Source organism: Diadema setosum, chromosome 12 (assembly GCF_964275005.1).
Source record: "Diadema setosum chromosome 12, eeDiaSeto1, whole genome shotgun sequence".
Lineage (NCBI taxonomy): Eukaryota > Metazoa > Echinodermata > Echinoidea > Diadematoida > Diadematidae > Diadema > Diadema setosum.
In genome coordinates, this window is record NC_092696.1 from 30933641 (window position 1) to 30959408 (window position 25768).

General features: G+C 34.9%; 1 protein-coding gene across 1 annotated transcript in view; it reads right to left on the reverse strand.

Annotated features, from left to right (window-relative positions):
• Nucleotides 1-2404: 2404 nt before the first annotated feature.
• Nucleotides 2405-25768, reverse strand: part of LOC140235877 (uncharacterized) — a 237445-nt gene continuing 214081 nt past the window's right edge. The window contains exons 14-17 of the mRNA XM_072315871.1: nt 24020-24199; nt 22303-22331; nt 20740-20793; nt 2405-2723 (exon numbers count right to left, since the gene is read on the reverse strand). Coding sequence (XP_072171972.1) covers nt 2405-2723; nt 20740-20793; nt 22303-22331; nt 24020-24199 — 582 coding nt within the window. The remainder of the gene's footprint in view (nt 2724-20739; nt 20794-22302; nt 22332-24019; nt 24200-25768) is intronic.

Sequence of the window (25768 nt, forward strand, 5' to 3'; positions counted from 1 at the left end):
TCACTCATCTTTCTGGTATACAAAACCTTACCACAAAAAAAAAAAAAAAAAAACAAAAAAACGAAGCCCCAGGTATTTACGTTTCGTTCTTTTCGATCCTTTAATGAAAATGTCTTTTTGTCCGACTTAGCAGCAATCAAGAGGGAAGATGTTCTGGTAGAAAATCTTGGAGTAGACTCTATGTAGCAAAAATTTCATGCATTATTCATAAAACTAAGTGATAAACACGCCCCATTTATATCGGTCAGGAAAAAAGGTTAGGGGAGCGCCCTGGATTAATGATGATTACCTCCAGCTTGCGAGAGAACGTGGTTACAATAAGCAAAAATTTGATCGAACAAAAGAAAACTACTACTGGGAACGATTCCGGGTGGCTCGCAACAAGGCTAACAACCTCAATAAGAAGTTACGCAAGAGATACTTTCTAAGCAGACTGTCTGAAACCTGTAATAACCCCAATAAGTCCTGGAAAGTTTTAAACAACCTTCTACCTAACAAAAAAAAAAAGGTTCAAGATAATATAAAATTGTCACTGACCGTGTAAAGCTGGCAAACGACTTTAATGCTCTCTTTTGTCGTATAGGGAGCATGAATAACATGGCAGGATTTGTGATACATCAGACCTACACATTTGCATCATCGTGATATCTTGAACATTTTAAAATATCTAACGTTCGATTTAAAAAGTCTACTTTCTAAAAAAGGAATACTGAGTCTGAATACAATCACCAGGAATGATTGAGCATCGATATCAAAACCAGATGCTATCTCCTTAAACGCATATTTCAGTAAACACTCACGTTCATGAATACTCCACCTGACAAAGATTTTATGCGTTTCTTTTCAGTCGCTTCTTTATCCTAGGAGTATAACCGAGTTTGCTATGGGGCATTAATCCAGGGGAAGGACATTATTTTGTAATGTGCAAAGTGATTGACAGATGTATACAATGAAGACAATAGAATACAAGTACTTTGCTCTTTGTTTGTGTTTTGTGTGTGTGTGCGTGTGTGTGCACAAGAGCAGCGTGGAATGCTGCTTCCTCTTTCCTTGTCTGCAAACAAGTCCTTCATAAGTTACATCTAGTTTGCAGGCACAAACCCTTGTTAGTCGTAAAGGAGTCTGCGCCAAGACTACTATAAATGCATCACTTCGGCACTGTCCCATAGGCCCTGTGTTGTAGCTTTGGGAGAGGCTGCAGTGCAGTGGTGCGTGTATTAGTCTTGGCACATGCAGACTACGAATACGACCAACAAGGGTTTGTGCCTGCAAACTAAGTTACGTCAGGGAGCGAAGACGTTCTGAGTTGAAGCGCAGTTAAGACTGGCTGCGGTATCTTGTGACTTCCTGGCACGAAATACATTTTAGTTGATGTGTTTCCTGTTACGTTTCTTTGAAGTTACTGAGGTATCATATTCTCTTACTCAGAATTGTAGCATTGCGATGACATGTGTTTCTTAATGTTCTGAACATTTATTTGATGAGACTGCTGATATGGAGTGAGCTTACGTCTCTGGAATACCACGTAATTACATGCTCATTGATGTTGTATGGTCGCAAAGAGGCTGAACAATGCTGATCTTCTTGTCAGTCGAAGAGAGATGAAACGGCACGATGAAGTCCCTTCGTGTTATTTGTAAATTAAATTGGAATATTTTTCTTCTTGTGTTATTTTCTGAGGTGTTGTCTGAGGTCTGCATGTCGTGCAATGGAGACTACGTTGTCAATATACCTGTCACTATATGCGATAATTTGACGTTGGAATGTGATGGTCATAAAGGAACGGATAGTTTTCGCTTTTCAAAAAAGGGACAAGAAAGTGACGACGACTATTTTGCCTTTTACTCTAAATTTTAGGAAAATAGGCAGAAACGGGAACTCATAAATAACCATCCCAGCAGCTTATAATTATGTAGGAGATGTAAACGGAACTGGTTCCCTGCAGCTTTATTTCACTGATATCTCCTACAGCGACTCCAGCAACTATATTTGTTCAATAGCAGGCCATAACAATAGTTATAACAAGACGACAACGTTTCATGTTCCCGTGTTTAGATGCACTTGTTTTAATGCACGCCCATCAGGCCACAAAAACCTAAAAGACAACAACGTAAGCTGTAACACCACTAGGCTACGTAGTGACAGGTATGGTTGGGAAGTTAATCCTATTACCCTGCATCCAAAAGTCAAAGTGAAAATGTCTGGTGGCTGATTTACGTACCAACTGGAATAACACTTTCAGACATTTCATTCACTGAACATTAAACTTGAACCCTTTTCGAATGTCACTCCAATCTTGTGTGGTATACTTCCGTCACCAACAGCAAAGCCGTTTCCGTCTATTTCGCCGTTCCCACTTTATTCTTCATTTACGGATGTCATGCCATCCTCCCCACCCCCTACTTCAACAACTGGCATCATCATCGGCAGCGTGATATCCGTTCTCGTGATCGTTCTTTGTGTAATCAGCAGGCGCATGATCCTTAAACACACTTGCAAAACGAAACGTGTGGTGGAGCGACGAGTGGATCTCCTCAGCAAGGTCACTTCTACGAAACGGTCGCCGGTCATTCACCAGGAGCAGCACTCCGGGATGACGCAGGAAAGGGGACATCTCTTCAGTATTCTCACGACGTCTACCAAATGATCTCTGCTCATTCATCCGGAGCAGCTGCGCTCCCAGATTGCTAAGAGAATCGTACATCTCTGCAGCACCCTCAGGTCTACGAAAAAATCCCAGATCAATCAAAGGAAACATTATTTGAAGAGTTTGTTCACAAAAACCGATAAGTCCATTTTTGAAGATTTTGAAGCACCGTCTCTGTCATAAAGTACAAAATAATACCTTTCAAAGGATATCTTGATCACTACATAATTATAAAGGTACATTTTCAAAGTTATGGTAGAAAGAAGCAAACTTTTTTCTTATTATTCTCTTTATTTTTCTTGACCTTTAATCGCAAATATCTCCGTTTAGCAAGTATGGACTTATCGGTTTTTGCGAACAAACTCTTCATTTGGAGATGAGGATAAAATTTGGATAACATCGATCTTCACCTGTACGATTACGACTTCTTTGCCGAGGATGACTAAGTGGTCGTCAACGCTCTTTACGAATTCAGCGATGTGAACAAACCACGAAAGTAGTCCGAACATGGAAGATTAATCGAATAGACACCAGTCATTGGTAGTTATCACAAACTAATAGAATCTGCTGGAATAGATATTGAAATGACTAAATATATTTTCACGTTATATAATGCCAGGTTGTAGCTAAACATGACTGTCTGCCTCTCATGAAAACATTTACCTCACAACTCTTTAATTTCTGTTTCACAGATGACGCTTTCTGTTTCACAGATGGAAACAACATTTGGGAACGGGAATAAAAAGCCGGATGACAACGATCTTCATCTGTACCATTACCAGATGACGCTTTAATAACGACACACTGCTGAAATTACATCATATTACTGATTTCCTTTTATTCATTATTGTTTAAACAAACCGAATATGAAGCCTTTTAAAATGCACCTTTTATTGAAGTAAAGTAATCAAAATAGGTGCAACTCGGCTATGTCATCTTTTTTTTTTTCTAAGCCAAAACACGCATGAAAACTATCCACGCATGGAATATGACGCCTTTCTATCGACCAGGAGGTCGTAAGTTCGAGTTCCATCCTAGAGTATGTGCAGGTGTAAGCAGAAATATTTATTGCCTTAAAAATGTGTAGCATTTTTGTTGATAAGTAAATGACGTACTGATGACACTTTGTATGATTTTTTAAAGTACCAATTGCATTTAGTTATCATCTACCAATTAAAGTTAATTTCAGTTTAACCTCACTCGCATAACAGTAGAAAATGTGGAGATATCCCTTGTTCTGGTTGTTCTTAATCATTTCATTAGTACAATTTTCATTGTTTTTAATGAAAAAATCTCACTGGAAACATTGCAATGTAGTGCATTGAATGTTGTTATTTAAAGAAATGATTTGTGCTCAATATTGATGACGTATGTCCTAGTTCGAATAATGTCTGGACAGCCTTTAAAGGAGATTTGGCTTATCCTCACATTAATTATTGTTATGGAGATGAGACAATGATTTTTAGTATGACAATGTTAGGTATCAAACCGATGCTTTTAAAGTGCCATCACAAGTCTATCATTTTATAAACATTGGCATGAAAATGAGAAGCATAGTACTTTGCATGCTCTTTTACATTTCTTTGAGTAGTTCATGCAACAGTACTGAAAATCACTCGCATTTTGATAATATTTTCTTGAACTTCTCCAAGGCCTTCGACACCGTCAGTCATAGCATTTTACTTCATAAGTTTTCGCATTACGGAATACATGGAAAGGACTTGGAGTGGTTCAAGAGTTATTTACATTAGAAGATAGAAAAAAAAATTATTACAATTAAAAGTAATTAGTCAGTTATCAGAGAAGTTAAATGTGGCTTTTAGGGCCGTTATTGTTCATTATTTATACAAATGATTTTTGTCGCGTATCTGGTGACCTCTCTTTTATTAATTTTGCAGATGATACAAATGTATTTCTAACCCATAATGATATTGATTTTATCGTTCACAAAATCAATATTGAATCGAATTAAGTGCCAAACTGGGTCAGAGCTAATAAGTTATCACTCCATGCTCAAAAAACGAAATATATGATTTTTAGTAATAATGTTGATAGGTTAAACACAAATATGTTTTTAGATGATTCCATCTACAAAGAGTATCTAATATCAAATTCTTGGGGGTCATTGTAGATGATAAACTTTCCTGGATATTACATGTTGATAATGTTTGTAAGATAATATCGCGTAATATAGGCGTTATAAACCGATGGAAATTTCATACTCCACAAAAATCATTACTTATGTTATATTCGTCGTTAATATTGCCTCATTCGAATTATGGAGTTTCAGCTTGGGGTAACATGCATCAGAATTTACTTGAAACAGTGTCTCTCTTGCAAAAGAAAGCTCTCTGTCATTCCCCTGTACGTTCTCGTACAAATACATTGTTTTCCTCTATCAAGCTCTTAGAATTATTTTTTTTTACACAATTTAGGGCAATTTATGTACAAGTATATCACATTTTTCTTCATAGTACTCCTTCGCCATTTCTAACCCGATTTCGATTCCGTTGGCTATGTGATGGCACTAGGTGAGGGCTTCAAAACTTCTACACAGAATTTTGACCTTTGCCGCCTTTGACCTTGATTTTTGACCTGTATTGTACATTGGCTACAAAATGCTACTCCTTTGCCATTTCTAACCCGATTTCGATTCCGTTTGCTTTATGTGATGGCATTATTGAAGGTGAGGGCTTCAAAACTTTACACAGAATTTTGACCTTTGCCTTCTTTGACCTTTGACCTTGATTTTTGACCTGTATTGTACATTGGCTACAAAATGCTACTCCTTCGCCATTTCTAACCCGATTTCGATTTCGTTTGCTTTATGTGATGGCACTAGGTGAGGGCTTCAAAGCTTTTACACAGAATTTTGACCTTTGACTTCTTTGACCTTTGACCTTGATTTTTTACCTATATTGCACATTTTGCTACAAAATGCTACTTCCGACGGGGACATATGTAATTTGCGTAATTTCTACTTTTTCTTGTTTTTGTTTTTTGTTTTTTGTCTTCTGTTTGTTAGTCTTGTCCATTCCGTTTTGCCCCGTACAGCCATTTTTTCAGAAGTTGTTTTGTTGTCTATAGTCTTGTTTCATGTTTGTCAATGATAGTAAATGTATTTATCTGTTAATCTAATTCCCAGTGAAACATATGTTTTGTCTAGAAATGAAATAAACTTGGAATTTAATTGAATTGAAATAAAAATAGGGGTAGGCCCAGGCATAACATTACAGACATTTGTATGCCTCATGCTTTTAGCGTCTCTGTTACTATAAACTGATGTACACGGAAAAATCGGTGTTCACCAACATCGATAAAGACAAATGTACTAATCTATTGCAATGAAAATAAATCAACGAAAGATTGATTACTTTAAGAATCTGGGAATTGTTTTAAATGTATGCTGAATGTGTCGTCCTCCATAATGTTGCGAAACAATCATTAATTAACATTGATATTAATCTTATGGAAATGAAAAAAAAATCAGATTGTAATGAGAAATGATAGTTCATAATCTTTTTCTCCATTTTACGCTATACATTGATATCTATCCCTATGTATAATATATATATATATATATATATATATATATATATATGAAGTTTGTTTGCAAAAACCGATAAGTCCATACTTGTCAAATGGAGATATTTGCGATTAATGGTCAATAAAAATAAAGAGAATAATAAGAAAATTTTTGCTTCTTTTGACCACAACTTCAAGAATATACCTTTATATGTAGTGACCGATATATCATTTAAAAGGTATTATTTTGTACTTTATGACAGAGACCGTACTTCAAAATCTCCAAAAATGGACTTATCGGTTTTTGCAAACAAACTCTTCATATATATATATATATATATATATATATATATATATACATTTATTCACACATATGTATATTGATACAAGTTCTTTAAGATTCAATTCAATTCAGTGGAAATTTATTCAAATTAAGGCATAACATATACATTTCATATTATAAGCGCAAATTAACCCATTTCATATGAAAACCTGGTGGCCTGTGAATTAAGTTAACGGGCATTTCAGACATGAGTACGGAATGGGTTAATAAAAGAAAAATTGTAAAACAATAGCGAGAAATTATGATGCATCATTGACATAACAAAACATTGTAATAAATCATCCAGGAGAGCCGATACGTACTGTATGAAAAAAGGATGGACCTACTGAACAGACAGCCCTTGCTATAATGTTAGCCCTTTTGAATAAGGAAGTCATTATTAAACATACTTTGATTTCGGAAGCCCAAAACAGAGAACAAAGTGATATGTAAATAGGACTATAAGAGACAACACTGGTATACAAAGACAACAGAGAGAGAGAGAGAGAGAGAGAGGGAGGGAGGTAAGTACATGCACGGAGACAGTGACCTGCAAATGTTTATCGGGAAGTACAGCTGTAGCTTTGCAGTGTGTTTTTAAATGTGCAGAAGAAAAGAAAGAATGAAGGAATTTCGGAAATACATTGAAGAGAGACAACACCCCACTCGAGAATATGATTGTATCAACAAAATAAGGGATACAGTAAATTTTGCATGTGATAAAAGTCCTATGCAGGCTATCTCGATTACATGGAATAATTAAATAACAAACACTGACACACACGCATATAAAAAAACAACGACACCAATATTCATTTCATGTACATTTTTTTTTTTTTAACAAACAACGCACTATTAACAACAATGCTAAATTCCAGAAACATCGACGACCCTGCAGTCATTAGAAACAAGTTATTCAATGCTCAATTCAACAACGCATAATGACTCAGAATGTATACATTAAAGTATTTTCATCGGAATGGTGTACCGTAACTGCAATACTGTAAGATTGTGTATGTTATGTTTTCATGATTGAACTGGTACTAACATCAACTTTTACCAGGTTCTATGGCTAATTGTATTTTTTAGTTGTTGTTTTTCGATACAATATTCGTCTCATCGGAAGTAATTCGAAGATCGTTTTAAAGTTTTAATCAAAATACTGTATACAAAATGCAGAATGCAAATCCATGTGTCAATGATCATAATTTCACTTACTTTCTTACAACTTTGTGAGAATGTTGACATTGCTTCTTGATGTCAATGTAAAAAGTTTTACGGTGGATCTTGTATCCAGAGGTGAACACCTGAGAACATAGTGAAGTTGGTAACATTAACTTCAACTTCAACTTCAACTTTATTTTCATTTCCATTTAATAAACAGGGAAAATTATATATACAATGCATTAACAAAACATATTTGTAACAATTTCAAAGAAAATGTACACGGGATCACGAGTAACAACATGAATTCATTTTCTAAGATATACGTATGCATAATACAAGGATTGGGATGGAAATTGAGGGTCCTACAAACAAGCAAAGCTTGTAGGGTATGGGACCCTCGGAAAGTACATAAGAAAACAAATAATGACTTAATGAAACTACAAACATTGTATGGAACAAAATCAAAGAAAGCAATGTCAACTGACATGACCTCTACTTAGGAGGGGAAAAAAGGAAGAAAAATGAAAAGAAAATTAAGACTACAATACGCGCCATCGTGGACACAAGCAGACTGGACTTCATGATGTATAGTGAAATGATAAATCACTCCCTGGATCGATATTGCGAAGGATTGGGTACATATACCGGTATGAATTCAATTCAATTCAATTCAACTTTATTTTAATTTCCATGAAATAACCAGGAGAAATTATACACAATGCATTAACAGAACATATAGTCATTTCAAAAACGTACATTAACAAAATACATGTAACAACGAGTAACAACGAGTAACAACCTAATTGCATTTATAAGGTGTGCATATTGTACGGATGGGAATGGAATGGAGGGTAAAACTAAAACACCAAGCTTGTACGATATGGGACCCTCAAAAATACATAAAAAACGAATAATGACTTCATGAAACTACAAACACACGTATGAAACAAAATCAAAGAAACCAATGTCAACTGACATGAAATGATAACAGGAAAAAAAATAACGGAAAAAAGGAAAAAAGAAAGAAGATGAAAATGAAACAACGACACACGGCCGCCATTGTGGACACAAGCAAACTGAATACCAGGATGTAAGAGTGATAAGACGCACCCTTGCATGATATTGCGAATTAAGACTTGGGTACATGTACCAGAAAAAATACAGACGAGCGGACATGTTAAAAGGAAAGAATAGACACAATGATACATTGTTCAATATCAGTAACATTTGAGTAAAACTTATATTATATAACATATATCTAAAAATATGTAACTTATATCTAAAAATAGAAAATAGTTGAAATGTGATTGATTAATATATAAATATATATATACATATATATATAAATGAATAAATGCAATTATGTTGTTACTAAAAAAAAATGCAGGCTTAGATCAGATGTGTCTACAAAATTACCGCCCAATTTCAAATTTACCTTATTTAAGTAAATTGCTTGAAAAGGTTGTTTTCTCACAACTGACAATGTATCTGCAAAATAATGAATTGCTTGATTCATTTCAATCTGCGTACAAGCCTGGTCATAGTGTAGAAACACTGTTAGTCAATTTATCAGATATTGTGTTCAGAGAATTAGTGGTAACATCACTGCTCTTATCATGCTTGATATGAGCTCAGCTTTTGACACAGTCGATCATGCTTTTTGATTCAACGACTGAGATATTTGGGCATCAAAGGAACTGTTTTTGATTGGTTTATATCCTACTTATGTGATCGATCTCATTATGTCAGAATTGGTGATTCTACCTCTTGTAAAACTATGACAAAGTTTGGTCTACCTCAAGGTTCTGTTGGAGGCCCGCTGCTTTTTTCTCTGTATATGCAACCAATTAGTGAAGTATTTCGCAAGCATTGTATTAGTTATCATTGTTATGCGGATGATATACAACTATATTTGTCTTTTAAACCCACTGTGTCTTCATTGTCATCCGCCATTGCAAAACTCGAAGCATGTTTGCAAGACCTGAAAATCTGGCTTACATCCAATGGCCTTTCTAAACTAAATGATGATAAATCTGAGTTTCTGTTATTGGGATCAAAGAATATGTTAAACAAAGTTGATTATCAGTCATGTCATGTCAACATCGGTAGCACTTGCATTACTCCGTCGAAAACAGCCCGTAATTTAGGTGTCATATTTGATCAGGAAATGTCATTTCGAAGTCATGTAACTCATATTCAGCGGAATGTTCGATATCAGTTGCGTGATTTAAGTTTCATAAGGAAATATTTGTCTACATCTGCAGCTGAGATACTTATTCATGCTTTGATTTCTTCTCGGTTGGATTTTTCGAATTCATTGTGTAATCTTTCAAAAAAAGATGTCACAATACTTCAACTGTTGCAAAATTCTGCTTCCCGATTGTTAACTTTTACTAATAAGTTTGATTCCATGTCACCAGTTCTCCGTTCCTTACATTGGTTACCTGTAGAAAAAAAAAAGAAAAAAAAGATCATTTTCAAGATTCTGTTATTAGTACATCATTCAGTTCATTCTTTTCCCCCAATATACATAAGTAATTCTGTTCAAAAATACAATCCGACACGAAGGCTACGTTCATCATCAGATGCATTCTTACTCCAAACACCCAGAGTAAAACATGGGTATGGTGATCGTGCTTTTTCCGACATGGGACCAAAATTCGTCGGCGTTTTCACGAACCGACGCTATTTCGTTTTTGAGCGAAAATGCAATTCTGAGAAAATCGCGTTTAAAGATCTCGCAAGTTTTAGACAACGTTTTCAATGACTTTTCCTGTCTTGTGTGTGAAAATTTTGACAGGGTGATGAGAGTGGAAGTTGTTCTTCCTATCCATAGTGTAATTATAGTGTGAATCCAAGAAATTTACGATATTTCTGTCTTCAAACTCACTGCGTCGGTTCGTAAATCCATCGTTTCTTGCGCGCACCATAGGTTATGTACTTAAGCGCGGTTCTCACGAACCGACGTAAGTTGTATTACGCCGGTTCGTGAGACCCGCGCTGTAGGGCCTGCACAATAGGTAACGTGCAATACGCGTGTATTTACGAACCGTCGCTATTTCATTTTCGTATGTGTTTACATACAAATACTATTAGGGCTATACCTGCTTATCAACAATAACCTTATTAATTGAAATTAATTGTCATGTAATGATTGTTGTGATGATTACAATACATTTAGTGATAATTAAGATGATAATACAAGCCAGTTTCTCTTAATTGTTCTAAAAAGCGTGTTGTCATTGTTTTCATCTTCATTTAGTATTGTTATTAGAGCTGTCGTTGATCGTTCCAAAGATTTCTTTGCCCCCTTTTTTTGTGGATATATTATTTAACACTTTTGCATGTGGACATCTATCATTAGGTAATACATGTACTTGGTATACTGTGTTTCATATTTTTTACTTTTTACTGTTGTTTTTTTTTTACTTTTTTAACTTACTTTTTTATCTTTTCACATTATTTTTAATTCAAATTCAGTTCACTTCTTTCATAATAATTATGAATGTTTGTTCTAAGATGAAGGATACCGCTAAAAATTGGGAAAAAGACGTGCCAGTCAGTAATAATTACTTGCATTTACTCATCTTTCATACTCATGCACTCTGTTATTTGTGACTTTTACTTTGTCACAATTTTTATCGGTGTCATTATTGTCATTTGGCTCGCATGCGAATTCACTCATAATTCTTCATTTTCCATCTTTCTCTATCCTGCTCAACAGATTCTATGATAGCTGCACTTGATATGAAAACATAAAACCCATCCTGCATGCACTCTTCGAAACTGATAAACTCCTAGAAATACAAAAATATCAACACTATCAGAATTTCAAGCTTCATTTTAAATATATAATAATGGTCATGTTTTATTATGCCTTATATTGCACCAATAATTGAAGAGGTACATTATGTAATCGAAGAAACATAGGTCCTCCATAAAATATCAAATTTGAATTATTCAGAGATGAGTAATGACAATGGGAAGGATAACAATTGTGGAAGAGTTCCATAAATCAATAAATATCTAATGGCAAATGGAGATGGAATCAAGATTCAAGAATATGTGTAATTCAAGTTCATTATTATATCAGTATATTATTATATCAGAATAACATTCTCAAATTAACATATCAAGCATAACTATGTATATGAACACACAAAGATGTTGCTGCATATGCATAAAGCTTGAGAGTGCAACACCCACTGCAACACCCATATGCTCAGATAAAAATTTGATGTATATCATACAACAGAGAAGATGCACTGCATGTACATGTAGTTACACTATTCACAGGACAGTAGAGAAAAAGCAAGAGAGAAGGAAATGGGTGTCTAAAATAGGTCGATGTAAGGAGTGCCAAGCCAATTAAGTCTGTAATAGAAGTCATACATATACATGTATAAGGAAACAAATTAATCACAACATAAATGATCGTGCTCCTGTTAACCAATAATTAGCATCTAAAAATGTGTGTAGAAAGCCCATAATATCAGCCTTTCGCCCCGTAGGCTTGTTACATATGAGAAAAGAGAAATTTTGGCAGACCCCCCCCCCTCCCTGTGAATCCTTAATCCACCAGTACTATGAACACATTCTGAGAATGTGTCTTAGTACATGTACTAGCAAATTCACAAGAGGGGTGGGGAAATTCGGCCAAAATGTGTGTGGCTAAAATAATTAAAAAGAAAGGTCATCAGCAAAACTACGGGGTGGATGCACACGAATTTTCATGTGATGACTAAAAAAAATGCAGCTAAAGGAAAAAAAAAAAAGGACGGTGGAGAGTGGCCAAGGCTAATTTGACTCCCCCCCCCCCCACCAAAAAACAAACAAGCAAACAAACACCATTGTTTTACAGCACCTTTAAAGGACTCTTAATTTTTTTTTTGTTTTTTAAAAAGAAACGTCTCGAAGTAAAGAATTCCATTTTCTAGGCGAAATGTAGACCGATACAGTGTATAAAGTGTCCACCCCAAGCTATTAAAGAAAAAAAAAAACAGATTATGAATATCATTTAAAGCAAGAATTTCAGTGTGTTTAATCATCTTTAGTTGAGTTGCAAATGACATGTACATATTTAATAAGAGCAGTAAGCTCCCAAGCCCTTCTATATTTAATTATTCATGTGTAAAGGTAGTGCCAGGGCACTCCGGTGGTCTAGTGGTTATGACGCTGGTCTAGTAATCCAGAGGTTGTGGGTTCGAATCCCGCTTGGGCTGCCTGTGATTTTTTTCACAGCAGCCTACAAACTGCACACTGCAGTTGTGTGTGTTACTATGGATGGAGACAAATCAATAATCTATTATTTTAATATACAATGTTTGACATCCTTTTTGCAATCACTTTCTTTAATTGTAAATTTAGAGATATAATGATTTATTATTAAAAGAAATCATATTTCTGTATTTTGTTGTGAGTTTGCATGGGAACATACACGTATCATAATTTACAGTTTTAGTTAAATAAAGAACATCTTATAACAAAACTGTCTGGTGATGGTTGAATAATTATGTCAATTTGTTATAAGTCCTATCAATTACATGGAGTGCATGTTCCCATGTTTATAAGAGTCATACGTGACACATTCAGAGTGGGTTGAAGACAACAAAATAATAAATAAAAGAATAAAGGAGAATAGAACTTAATCTGATTACAGCATAATCTAATATTGCCAATGTGCACTTAGAAATCTATCAAGATTTATCACAAGGTTATGATTACCACACAAAACCTTCAAGATTTATTATCATGAAATACATACCAATGAACACTTTAAAAAATCTAACATTCCATATCCACATGAAGCTTTCCTTGATATAAATGTCTCTCTGTAGTGTTATTAAAGTGTAGCAAAATTGTAATTACGACATCACAGATTGGAATGCATTGTTTTCACCTTCAATCTTAGACTCTAGTTTCATGTTTCCACTTTACAATCACATTTCACTGTAGATATACCATCCTTATGTTGTCGCCCTTCATCCCAATTTCTCCCTTCTATCCTATCTGTAGATTGTCCTCTTTCCTAAGCCACTGTATTCACATTCCTTGATGATCAGCACGATGCTGTACTTTTTTCTTCTTCTCTGAAACAGTCCAGCTCTTCGCTACTGCATGGCATCAGTCATCTGAAAGAAAAGACAGAAATTAAGAACTTTCGATTAAAATCAAACATCATGATACAAGATACAACTTTCATTTTGAGAAAAAGAAATCAGCCAACTAAACTGTAGTTGTAATCATTTTGCTCTATTTATATTAAATATAAAACAAAATGGTATACAGGATCAAAGAATGTCAAAAAAATACTGCTGTTCGTCTTTGATGCATATTCAAATTGTCTCGCCTTTTACATATTTTAATGATGCAAGATCTTATGTCTAGCACTTAGTAAGTCTCATGTAGAAATTGAATTATTATTCACATGAATAAATCTTCATGTCCTTGTAAATAAGGCACTGCTTTGAAAAAGCTGAATATTACTAACTGCATTTGGGAAACAGTCTACGACAATCAAAACTTGGTTATTATCAGAGACTTTAACATCTTAATTAGACCTAGACTCTACATTACCGTTGTATTCACATCCGTTGATGATGTACACGACCTTGTACTTTTCCGTTTCTTTTCTGAGACAGTCCAGTTCTTCGCTACTACATGGCACCAGTCATCTGAAAGAAAAGAAAGAAATTAAGAACTTTTGATTAAAATCAAACATCATGGTACAAGATACAACTTTAATTTTGAGAAGAAAAAAAAAATCAGCCAACAAAACTGAAGTTGAAATTATTTTGCTCTATTTATATTAAACATAAAACAAAATGGTAGGCCTATGCAGGATCAAAGAATGTCAAAAAATGCTGCTGTTCGTCTTTGGTGCATATTCAAATTGTCTCGTCATTTACACATTTTACAGATGCAAGATATTATGTTTAGCACTTAGTAAGTCTCATGTAGAAATTGAATTATCATTCACATGAATATAAATCTACATGTACTTGTAAACAAGGCATTGCATTGAAATAGCTGAATATTACTACATGTACCTGCATTTGGGAAACAGTCTATGACAATCAAACCTGTTTCTTATCAGAGACTGTAACATCTTAATTAGACCTAGACTCTACATTATCATTCAGCTTTTAAAGGTATTAACCATTCACCTATAAAACACTGGCATTGTCATGTGCATCATATTTCTTTGATACTGCACATATTTTCATGAAGTCTGTGCAAGAATGCAAATGAAACACGTCTGCTGTTTGGTATTTATGAAAAAAAAAAATCACTAACCCGGAAGTCCTTGGCCTTAGGAATAACACGTGGCGAGTTAGTAGGAATTGACGTTGAATAGATCTACTAGGTCTTTGCCTCATGAATGTCTGGTCTAATCATAGACTAAGTGAAGTCTAGACCTGTCACTTTTAAGTTACACAGAATTTATATTACTTAGATCTAGACTACATCTAGATCTAGACATCTAATACTATTAGATCTTGGCAACTTTTGTCTTTGTGACACAAAATTAACACGTCACGGATGATACTGCGGCGATATCAAACAGAATGACAGTAGGCCTACCACTATTACTGAATTAGTAAGTTGACATAGATAACTAACATCAACTTGATAACGTACATTAGAGATGGCACCATATACAATAACCGGTGACACTGACACTGACAGATCTAACGACTACGTTTAGACTAACGTTAAAGAGTTAGACTCGCCATCTCAGTAAGTCGGCCAAAGACAAAGTCAATACAGGGCTAAGTCAGTGTTACTGTTATGTTAGGCCTAAAAAACGTTAACGGTTACTTGGTTAGGTTAGGTTTACCAGGACTCAAGAGTCCTGGTTAAATCAGTCGAGGGACATTTCTTAGAAGTCCTTCGATCCCAAGAATAAAAAGGGTGAAAGAACAAACGGAAAAAAGGAAAGAAGAAAGGACAACAGATTATGTATGGCTGCTGTGGAAATCTACAGCGCTACTGTATCACTATCAATCACGCGTAAATATGTAAACGCCATTTGGTTGGGCCGCATTCACAAGTTTTAGGGAAAAAAAGCCCCACCGCTGTGCTTCAAAGGTACTCCACTCGAACTAACGTTAGATATAATGTCACATGTCTACACACAGTACGGTACTAGGGCTGAATTCACAAGTATACTATAACACTTCACTGTACAGGAAAGCCACCTAACCTGTAGAGTACTCGTAGTGTTTAGGTAGTATCACTAGACCACATACTGTCATAGATGACATCTACACCAACGCTGCACACTGGCACTGGTCCGACGGTCCCTGACCAGGAAAAATCACTGTTGGACACTGACCAGTAACTTTTTCAGGAATGGACCAGTAAAAATTGGGGGAAAAAATGGGTGGACTCTACCTACTATTACCACTAGCTAGTCTAGATGTAGATCTAGAGCTAGACTATGATAGACTCTGTGTTAATTTGACTTGGTCTTAGACTTCAGCTGATCTTAGTTTTAGTAACTGGTATTACAAGTAAAGTCTTAACTTAGACTTAATAGTTAGACTTGAAAGTTAAAGTCTAACATGTCTACCTTTATTCTTTACTCTTCCTTTGAGTTTTACTTTAAGACTTTTTACTTTTTTTTTTAGTTTAGTAGGCCTACTTTGTCAATCTCATGATTTCATTTTCAACTCAAGTCAAGGCTTAGCCATGAGTGTCTTCGAGACTTTGACATCTTGCATGTCTTGCACACAGACGTTACGACTACAGTACTCAGTAGTCTCAGAAGTAACGACATAAGTTGAAAAGAAACTATAAATAATATGATTTGGGATCTAATTTGATATTGGATGGCGTTTACAGACTAGGCTTCATTAGCATCACGCGATTGAATACATGGGACTACACTCTACCGCAATTAATGGTTATGGTAGTCCAACTAAAACTGTTATTTTGAGCATGATTTTAATAGGATTATAGCTTACCATTCACTTCACTTGTGGACAGTGGGCTGGCTTAGGCCGTCATTCATCTTTCAGAAGGTTTGGTTCTCACTCTGAGATCTGGATTAGGGCCAAAACCTAATTCTAGGCCAGTAAGTTGAACAAAGCTCAAAATAATGCAACCGCGACAGTTCGTAAAACCCGCATTGCTCTTCACCCTAGCAATTCGGATTTCACGAACCGGCGTATCTTTCCTGCGTCGGTTCGTGAAACCCCTTTTTCTCAATTTCTCGATATTTCGAGTACCGTCGTTTTTTTCTTTCTTTGATAAAATTAAGAATAATTAATTTTGTGATCTAAAATCTGGGGATTTGGTAGAGTTTTGAAAGCACTTTCATTTGGTACCAATATCTCGATTTTGAAAATTTTGACCAAAATCGAAATAGCGTCGGTTCGTGAAAACACCGACGAATTGTGGAATCAGTTACCTCTTCAGTTAAGGGAACTGTCATCGACGGAGTCATTCAAATCCAAACTTAAAACTTATCTGTTCCTTTCATACTGAGGACTGTAATTGCTGTATGTCATTAATATTGGATCAATATTGTATTTTTAATTGGTATATGTTGTATTCTTTATTTGGTATATATTTGTTTTTGTTTACCATTTTCTTATTTGTTGAAATGTTTGAATATGTATATGCATGTAAATATATGATTTCTTTTCATTTTTGAAGCACCATGAGCACTGAAAAGTGGACCTGTGCGCTATACAAGTAGACACTATTATTATTATTATTATATGAAAGAAAGATGGATGATGACTTAATTGAGTTAATAAAACAATTCTAATCCGGTTCTATGATATAAGATTTCAATAAAAATAATTTCAACTTATTTTTGAAAGAATTCAAAGTTCGTGCTGTTACAATATCGTTAGGAAGTGAGTTCCAATACTTTGGCCCATCGTAAGTGAAGGTGTTCTGAGCCAGCAGAGTTCTGAAAAAGGGCAAATGATATTCATTCGAACGCCTTGTTGGGTAATTGTGAACAGACTGATTTCTTGGAAACATTGTTTGAAATATATTTGAAAGATCATTTTTATCATAATTATACATAAATTGTCCTAAATTATAAAATACAAATCCGTAATTTTCACTATTTTGTTTTCAAAATATAATGGGTCAGTATGACACAGAAATGCAGTATGACATATGATACGGAGTGACTTCTTTGGCAATAAAAGTAATATATGTAAGAGTGTTTAATGTGTATTTCCCCATGCAAGAATACCATAATTTAAGTATGGCAATATAAGAGATGAATATAATGTAATCATGGACTACAAAGGAAGACAAAATCTAATCTTGTTAATTATACTAATATTTCGTGAAATAGTTTTGCATATACTATCAATATGGAATTTCCATGGAAGCATACTATCAACTTTATTCCCAGAAATTTAATATGGGAAACATTTTCCAGTGGAATCCCATCAAAAACAATGTCAACAGGTAGTGTCTCTGTAGAGTTGCTAATACATATATATATATATATATGAAGAGTTTGTTTGCAAAAACCGATAAGTCCATTTTTGAAGATTTTGAAGTACGGTCTCTGTCATAAAGTACAAAATAATACCTTTTAAATGATATATTGGTCGCTGCATATAAAGGCATATTTTTGAAGTTATGGTCAAAAGAAGCAAACATTTTCTTATTATTCTCTTTATTTTTCTTGACCTTTAATTGCAAATATCTCCATTTGACAAATATGGTCTTATCGGTTTTTGCAAACAAACTCTTCATATATATATATATATATATATATATATATATATATATTTGAAGAGCTCATTTGCAAAAGGGTTAGATCCATTTTTGACGAAAATTTCGTTATTAGCATCACCGCACAGAATTCCATTTGAGTTAGCTACAGTGAAAATTTCAAATCCAGACAAACATTTTAATAGAAATTACAGCAAAATTAGATTTTGATTTTCCATACACTTTTGTGCAAATTCTCACAAACAAACCAGTTTTTCTCTAAAGTACAAAAAGTGGATGTAACCCCTTTTGCAAATAAACTCCTCATTTGAAGATTAAGAGATAATTTATTTGCCTTTATCAATTGGGCGACATTTTCTAATTCAGAGTTTATTGTATTTACAAGAGTAAGAGGATTTTTTGTGCGAAAAAAAGAAATTTGAGTCATCCGCAAAGAGAATAAAGGGAAGTGTGATGACCTATACAAATTATCTATATAAACGAGAAAAAAAGCGGACCTATAATCAAATTCCCGTAATGATGTTTTTTATCAAGTAAAATAGTATGATTAATGGTGTCGAAGGCCTTGGAGAAGTCCAGGAACAAACCTACTAGATGTGAAGATTTGTCAATAGCATGTGCCACTTTTTCCACAAAACTTAAGAATGCATGTGTAGTGCTATGTTTTTCTCTTAATCCGAACCAAAAATTTGAAAATATATTATTGAATAAAAAAAAAGTCATAATTCTTTTCTAAATATTTTTTTTCAAGAATTTTGGACAATGTATATAAAAAAAAAATCGGTGAATAAATGAATACAGAAGAGCGGACAAAAAAAAAAGGAGAGAAAGAGAATAGACATAATGTTATACAGTACAATAAAAGTAATATCTGAGGAAAGCTTATGTTGACAGATTATTTTCCTTTAAAAAATGATTTCTGCATGATTGCTAAATGCTTGTAAAAACATGACTTGATTAAGACAACAAAAATGAACCTAATTCGGTTGTAAATCATAAGATTTCAATAGAAACAATTTTATTTTGTTCTTGAAAGAATTCAAAGTTTCTGCTGATACTATGTTGGGAAGTGAGTTCCAGTACTTTGGTACATCGGAGATGAAGGTGTGCTGAGCCTGCAAAGTCCTAAAAAATGCCAAGTGGAATTCATTGAATTCACATCATTCAAACACATTGCTCTTCTACACAATTTAATTGTTAATTACCTTGCATGGTGTGTATGGGCGTGTGTGTGTGTGTGTGTGTGTGTGTGTGTGTTGTTGTTGTTCTTGTTAGTTTTTTTTTCAGTGTACTTATAGCCATGAAGCTATAATATTAGCTCAAACGCTTGCTTACTGTTCGTATCCCTGCTCCTCGAAAACCGATAAATTGATCATTGTGCACGACACAAAGTCCTTGAAAAAGAACACGAAAACTTATAAAAACAACACTAAGTATAAAGGATACCGATGAAACACAAATGTATCTACAAGACCGGTAAACAGGGTAAATCATTCAGCCAAAAAAGAGCATCTTCGCAAGTTACTGTCACAATGTTGGAGCAGTGACTCAAGATGGTATCTGTCATATTTAAGTTTGTGATCGTTTTCTATTTTTCTTTTCAACTTTCGTCAGTATACAAGCACATGCCTTCAGTAAATCAATAGAGCTTTCCATTATTACTACAATGCACTCCCGTTATAACAGACACGGTAATAACGAAACTGCAGTTACAACTTAATACAAAATTCAGGACCCGACATTATTATTATTATTATTATTTTTTTACTGTTTATTTGTTCTGTTATAAAGAAAATTCGATATAACGGGAGAAAACTGCCTGCCCCAAGGACTTTGTTATAACGGGCGTCGACTGTATTTCAGCTCAGCTCCCTGAGGCTCTCTGAATCATGGTTGCGGCGACGTCCAGCACGTGGATTCCTCAATAGAAAGATCTTTCCCAATGTTTCATTATACAGAGCTACACGCCCCGTCCTCCCTTCGTACTGATTCTTGTCCCTTCTTTCCCTATTCGATTGCTTCTTCAATGTTTTTCTGCTAGCGCCCTTTCGTTCCGGTCCATGTTCTCATCCTCTTCCTTCCCTCTCCCCCTTCCTTTACTTCTTTGCCCCCCCCCCCTCCATCACCCCTCCCCCTTCGGTGGCTTGTTTATCAATGTCCAAGCCCTGTGACTCTTCTTTATGACGTTTAGCCTTGGTTAGTACCTCTGTAACCGATTGGATTTGTTCTCTGTGTTCTTTTCTTCCTATTGCATGTGTCCTTTGTTGTCCTGGTCCTCTCTAGAAACCGACTCCTCGAATAGTGCCACGCTGTTTGTTTCAGATTCATCCGAAGAGTCGGAGATTCCTGAAGAAGCATAACAGACCTGGTCATTTTCGCGGCTGTTGTCGCCTTCTGAGCCGTTTCCGTCACTGATTGTCTATTGGAGAGTGAGAGGAGATTGAATAGAATGACCAAGTTTTGTCAGATAGTTATAGATGACTTGTGCATTTTCGTCTGATCCAAAGAAGGCATATGCCACTTTTACGTGAACTGTTATCGTGAGCATTGCTAGTGTTAATTCGCAACTTATTTGATATAATCTTTAAAGTTCACCCAGTTTTTCGCCTATGGAACTTTCCACTACACATTTTACGCAAATATGCGGTGTTGCATGTGGCCGCTCAAAATGATTTACACTTCCTTGTTTACACTGCCTATAACATCTAAAACTGAATTTTATTAGCAAATGACTTTGGCGCAATTCTGAAAGCATCACAATAAAAAAAGATAATTCCCTTAAATTTTGCCCAGACAGCAGCGCATTGACGCGAAGATCTCGAAAAGTGAACGTTTTCAGCAACAACATGTGAGTTGACGTCGATATCATCGCTTTTGAACAAGACATTGCTAGAGATGAATGTTTCTAAACCATCATGATACACAACTCATGGAAATGTTTATTGGTACCCCTTTCATATTGTTTAATACATCTGTTCCATTTCACACTAAGAATGTTTTCCTTGTACTCTGTATTTTTGGAATGGAACAAACTAGTTTGAATGGAGTGTATTATGTCCTTATGTTTACTTTTTTTTTCTTCTGAAGTTACTGACATTACGTCGTAAAAAAAAAAAAATGTAGGCTTATGTTTCATAGCATACTTATTTTTTAATGAGACGGATGTATCTAATAGAAAACCATAAACGCAACGTTGATGTATTTTTACCCCTTTTCTCCATTTTTCTCATCTTCACTTTCCTCGTTTCACTTTACTAATCACCATTACGGTATTGATATACTTTACTGTATAACAGAAACAATTAATTTTACTAGAGGGTTAAGACTGCAAATCGAAAAAAAAAAATCTGAAATTATACTGAACAAATGGAGACATGCTACTGACAATATACTGTCTGAATCGACTAGAAAACGCAATAGATAGTTTGCATTTAAATAATTATAGACTATTCTTCTTTGGCCAACTATCGCTTCTGCACGTGTTTCGTAGCGATTTGCAATAATTTACGTTTGAAGTCGCCCACATTTCCTAATGTCATATTCGTACCTATATTTGTATTTATGATCCACAATAATGTAATATATAGATCAATTTATTTGAAGGGATCTTCAGGACGTATATTAGTGCCAAACATGATGTTGTCATCATAGCATGACACAGCACAAAGTCTTAACTGACAAAAATATATCAAAGATAAAATGCACGAAACTATCTCATATAGAGTTGACAAGATGAAGTGATTTCAATTAATATGTGCAGTTTTTAATATAACATTTGATTTGATTTTTTTTTTGTCAAACGAGGCAATGGTAGTTCATCATTAATAAGGTATAATAATCGATAAGATAAAATCACAATAATATGTATACCTCTGTGCCTCCTTGATAGTCCTGCATTCAGCAACTTGCTTAAACATAAAGAATTAACGGCTTGTCATCGATGCTGATGCGCTTCACCTAAAGCATTATAACCGATAAGAAAAAGGCACATATTCTATATCAATATATAACTTATATTGTATTATATATATATATATCGATATATACATAATATATATATATGTATATATATATATATATATATATATATATGAAGAGTTTGTTTGCAAAAACCGATAAGTCCATTTTTGAAGATTTTGAGGTATTGTCTCTGTCATAAAGTACAAAATAATACCTTTTGGATGATACATTGGTCACTACATTTAAAGGTATATTTTTGAAGTTATGGTCAAAAGAAGCAAAAAAAAAATCTTATTATTCTCTTTATTTTTCTTGACCTTTAATCGCAAATATCTCCATTTGACAAATATGGACTTATCCGTTTTTGCAAACAAAATCTTCATATATATATATATATATATATATGAAGAGTTTGTTCGCAAAAACCGATGTCCATTTTTGAAGATTTTGAAGTACGATCTCTGTCATAAAGTACAAAATAATACCTTTTAAATGATATATTGGTCACTACATATAAAGGTACATTTTTTAAGTTATGGTCAAAAGAAGCTAAAATTTTCTTATTATTCTCTTTATTTTTCTTGACCTTTAATCGCAAATATCTCCATTTGGCAAATATGGACTTATCGGTTTTTGCAAACAAACTCTTCATATATATATATATATAAAGAGAAAGAGAGAGAGAGAGAGTGAGAGAGAGACAGAGAAAATAGAGTGAGAGAAAGGGAGAGAGAGAGCTTGCTTCCAAACGGAGCTAAATACAAGTTGTACATCATTTTTCAATGGATTTAGCGCCTTTGGATGTGAGCTCTTCATATAGATAGAAAGATAATTTTTGATATTCTCTAAAGGAAATTGTTTCATGGCACCATAGTGAATATTGAAATCACAATGTTCTCACCAATATGGAATGACACATCCACCTTCAATGCAACTGATTGACAAATTGCCCTACAATGTACGTAGAGGTAAAGAAGCACTGAATTAATCAGTGTTTTGGTAGTAGCTATGATAAAAAAAAAAAAAAAAAATCATGGGCGTATTTACTCGAGCAGGATTCGAACCTACTACCTCCTGATCTCCGGAGGACAGGCGTCATCTCCACTAGACCACCGAGCTTTCGCCCGACTGCAAGTGTTGGTTCTAATCCTTATAGAATGCAACGGGTACTGCGTATTTATTATTCAAGATTTGTAAGTTTGAATCCTGCTCGAGTACGTATACGAGTATGATTTTTTTTTTTTTTTTAATCATTGCTGCTACTCAAACACTGATCAATTCAGTGCTTGTCTACGACAATGTTGGGTAATTTGTCATTCATGTTTTTGTACATCCACCATCGTTGCAAAAAAAAAAAAAAAATCATTTTGATATATTCTCTTTTACAAAATGTTTCATTGATTGTCGATCGTTGGTACGGATTGGGATTACACATGACTAAAAATTAATAATAATGCTTGAGACGTTTCTTTTTTTCAAACTTTACAATATTGTCCATTGGAAATGGGGAAGTATGCGAGCTGTTATCATCTATGGGATTGGCAGATTTCGCAAATCAGTACCACCGAAAAGACAAAATTGCATGGTGAAATAAATCGAAATATCGCGCTCAAGATAATTGATGCTCCCCCCCCCCCCATTTTGAATACGATAGTGTTGGACAGATGACAATGGCTGATTCTTACTCTACAGCGTGAAGCTTTAGAGGCGATCGTCTTGAAGAATGTCTCTGGCAGGTTGAACCGTGTGATACTGGCACATGTGAGATTAGGCAGACGACACAAAAATTCAGCCAACTTTGCTGCTGCGGACTTTGACAAGAACGCTGTCATGACATGCGGATTAGATATGGAAAATTCGCTGATCTGTAACAGAAAGAGGGAAAAAGTCAGTAATAAATTTTTAAACTCTACCGACAAATTTTCCTCCGTCCGTTTCTGATTCTCTCTCTCTCTCTCTCTCTTTCGGAATTTTCTGAGAATTTGTAACGGATCCAGTAATACACGTTACTTGTTACAAATTAGTTAAGTTATGTTCTGTGAAGCAGGATAACGAAATCCACTAAATTGTGTATTTGTTACGATCTTCACGATGGAACACATCGCAATAGTAGTAATCAGTCTCTCGCGTAAATGAAAAGGATTCATCACTCAAAACAACAACAACAAACAAACAAACGAACAAATGAACAAACAAAAATCATAACGTCTAGTATTGACTAGTCTGGCTTCCAGACCCTCTGCCCATATTATTTCGATATTCATGATATTGACGCCCTCAACGTCGAAAACTAGTATAGTTGATTTTGTCGCGCAGAGGGTCTGGAAGCATTCGTCTTCGAGTTTAATTAATGGATTCCGCCCGATTTTGGGCGGAATCCATAAATCTGTCAGCGCTCCCGTCGTTCTGAAGCGCGAAATTCGAATTATCCTGCTCAGCATGTTATCAGAGCCGGGTGGTGGGAGGACTCTCCCTACTCCCTGTGTGTTGGCATTGCGGCGTGTGTGTACCAATGGTGTGGATGCTGTATACTATTAATATGCAGGATGAGGGTGATCTGGGTGATGAGGGTGATCTGCATCTGAAAAGTATAATGCTTCCACATGCTCTGTAAAATATGTTGGTCACAAGCATTATTATTGCATAAGGCAGGCTAATATTCGGAGAAAAGCTATGATTCAATAGGACCTGCACGGGAAAAATATTACATTTTTTTTTTTTTATTCAAGCTATATCTGAATTGGACATATTATATTCTTTAAATTTTTGTCAATGCTTTCTACGTAATTCTCATCGTTATAACTCGTTACGTTCCGAACAAAGTTCGCTAATGCGAATGATTAGGTTCATTATTCCAAACGTTTGTCAGTGCTAAAATGTAATAAGTTTCGTGCATCAAAAATTTATGATTAATCCCAAAATGAATGCAGAGTCGGAATTCTTCAGAAGGTTTGTTGATCAGATCATGAATTCCTGAATTCGTTTATGCTGGTGATCCACTTGAGGTTGTAGATGACTTTGTGTACCTTGGAGTTAAATTCAATTATAATGGTAGTTTTAAAAAGGCAATTTCTAAACAAGTCACACAAGCTGGAAAAGCACTTTATAGCATGTTGGTCAAGGCTAAAAAGTTACAGCTCTCTGTGGACACACAGTGCCACCTATTTGATCATCTTGTTTTACCTGTTTTACTCTATGGTTGTGAAGTCTGGGGTTATGAGTGCATAGACCAAATTGAAATTTTCCATAGGAAATTCTTAAGAAAAATTTTGCTTGTGAACAAATGTACTCCTGATTGTATGGTTTATGGTGAAACTGGACGTGGATTTAGTGCTGCATGGATTTCACACACCTCAAAAGTTAGACTTTTTGATATGTTTATTCAAGAGTGGAGAGCAGCAACATGGTCAAATAGAATCTGTACAAATTATAGA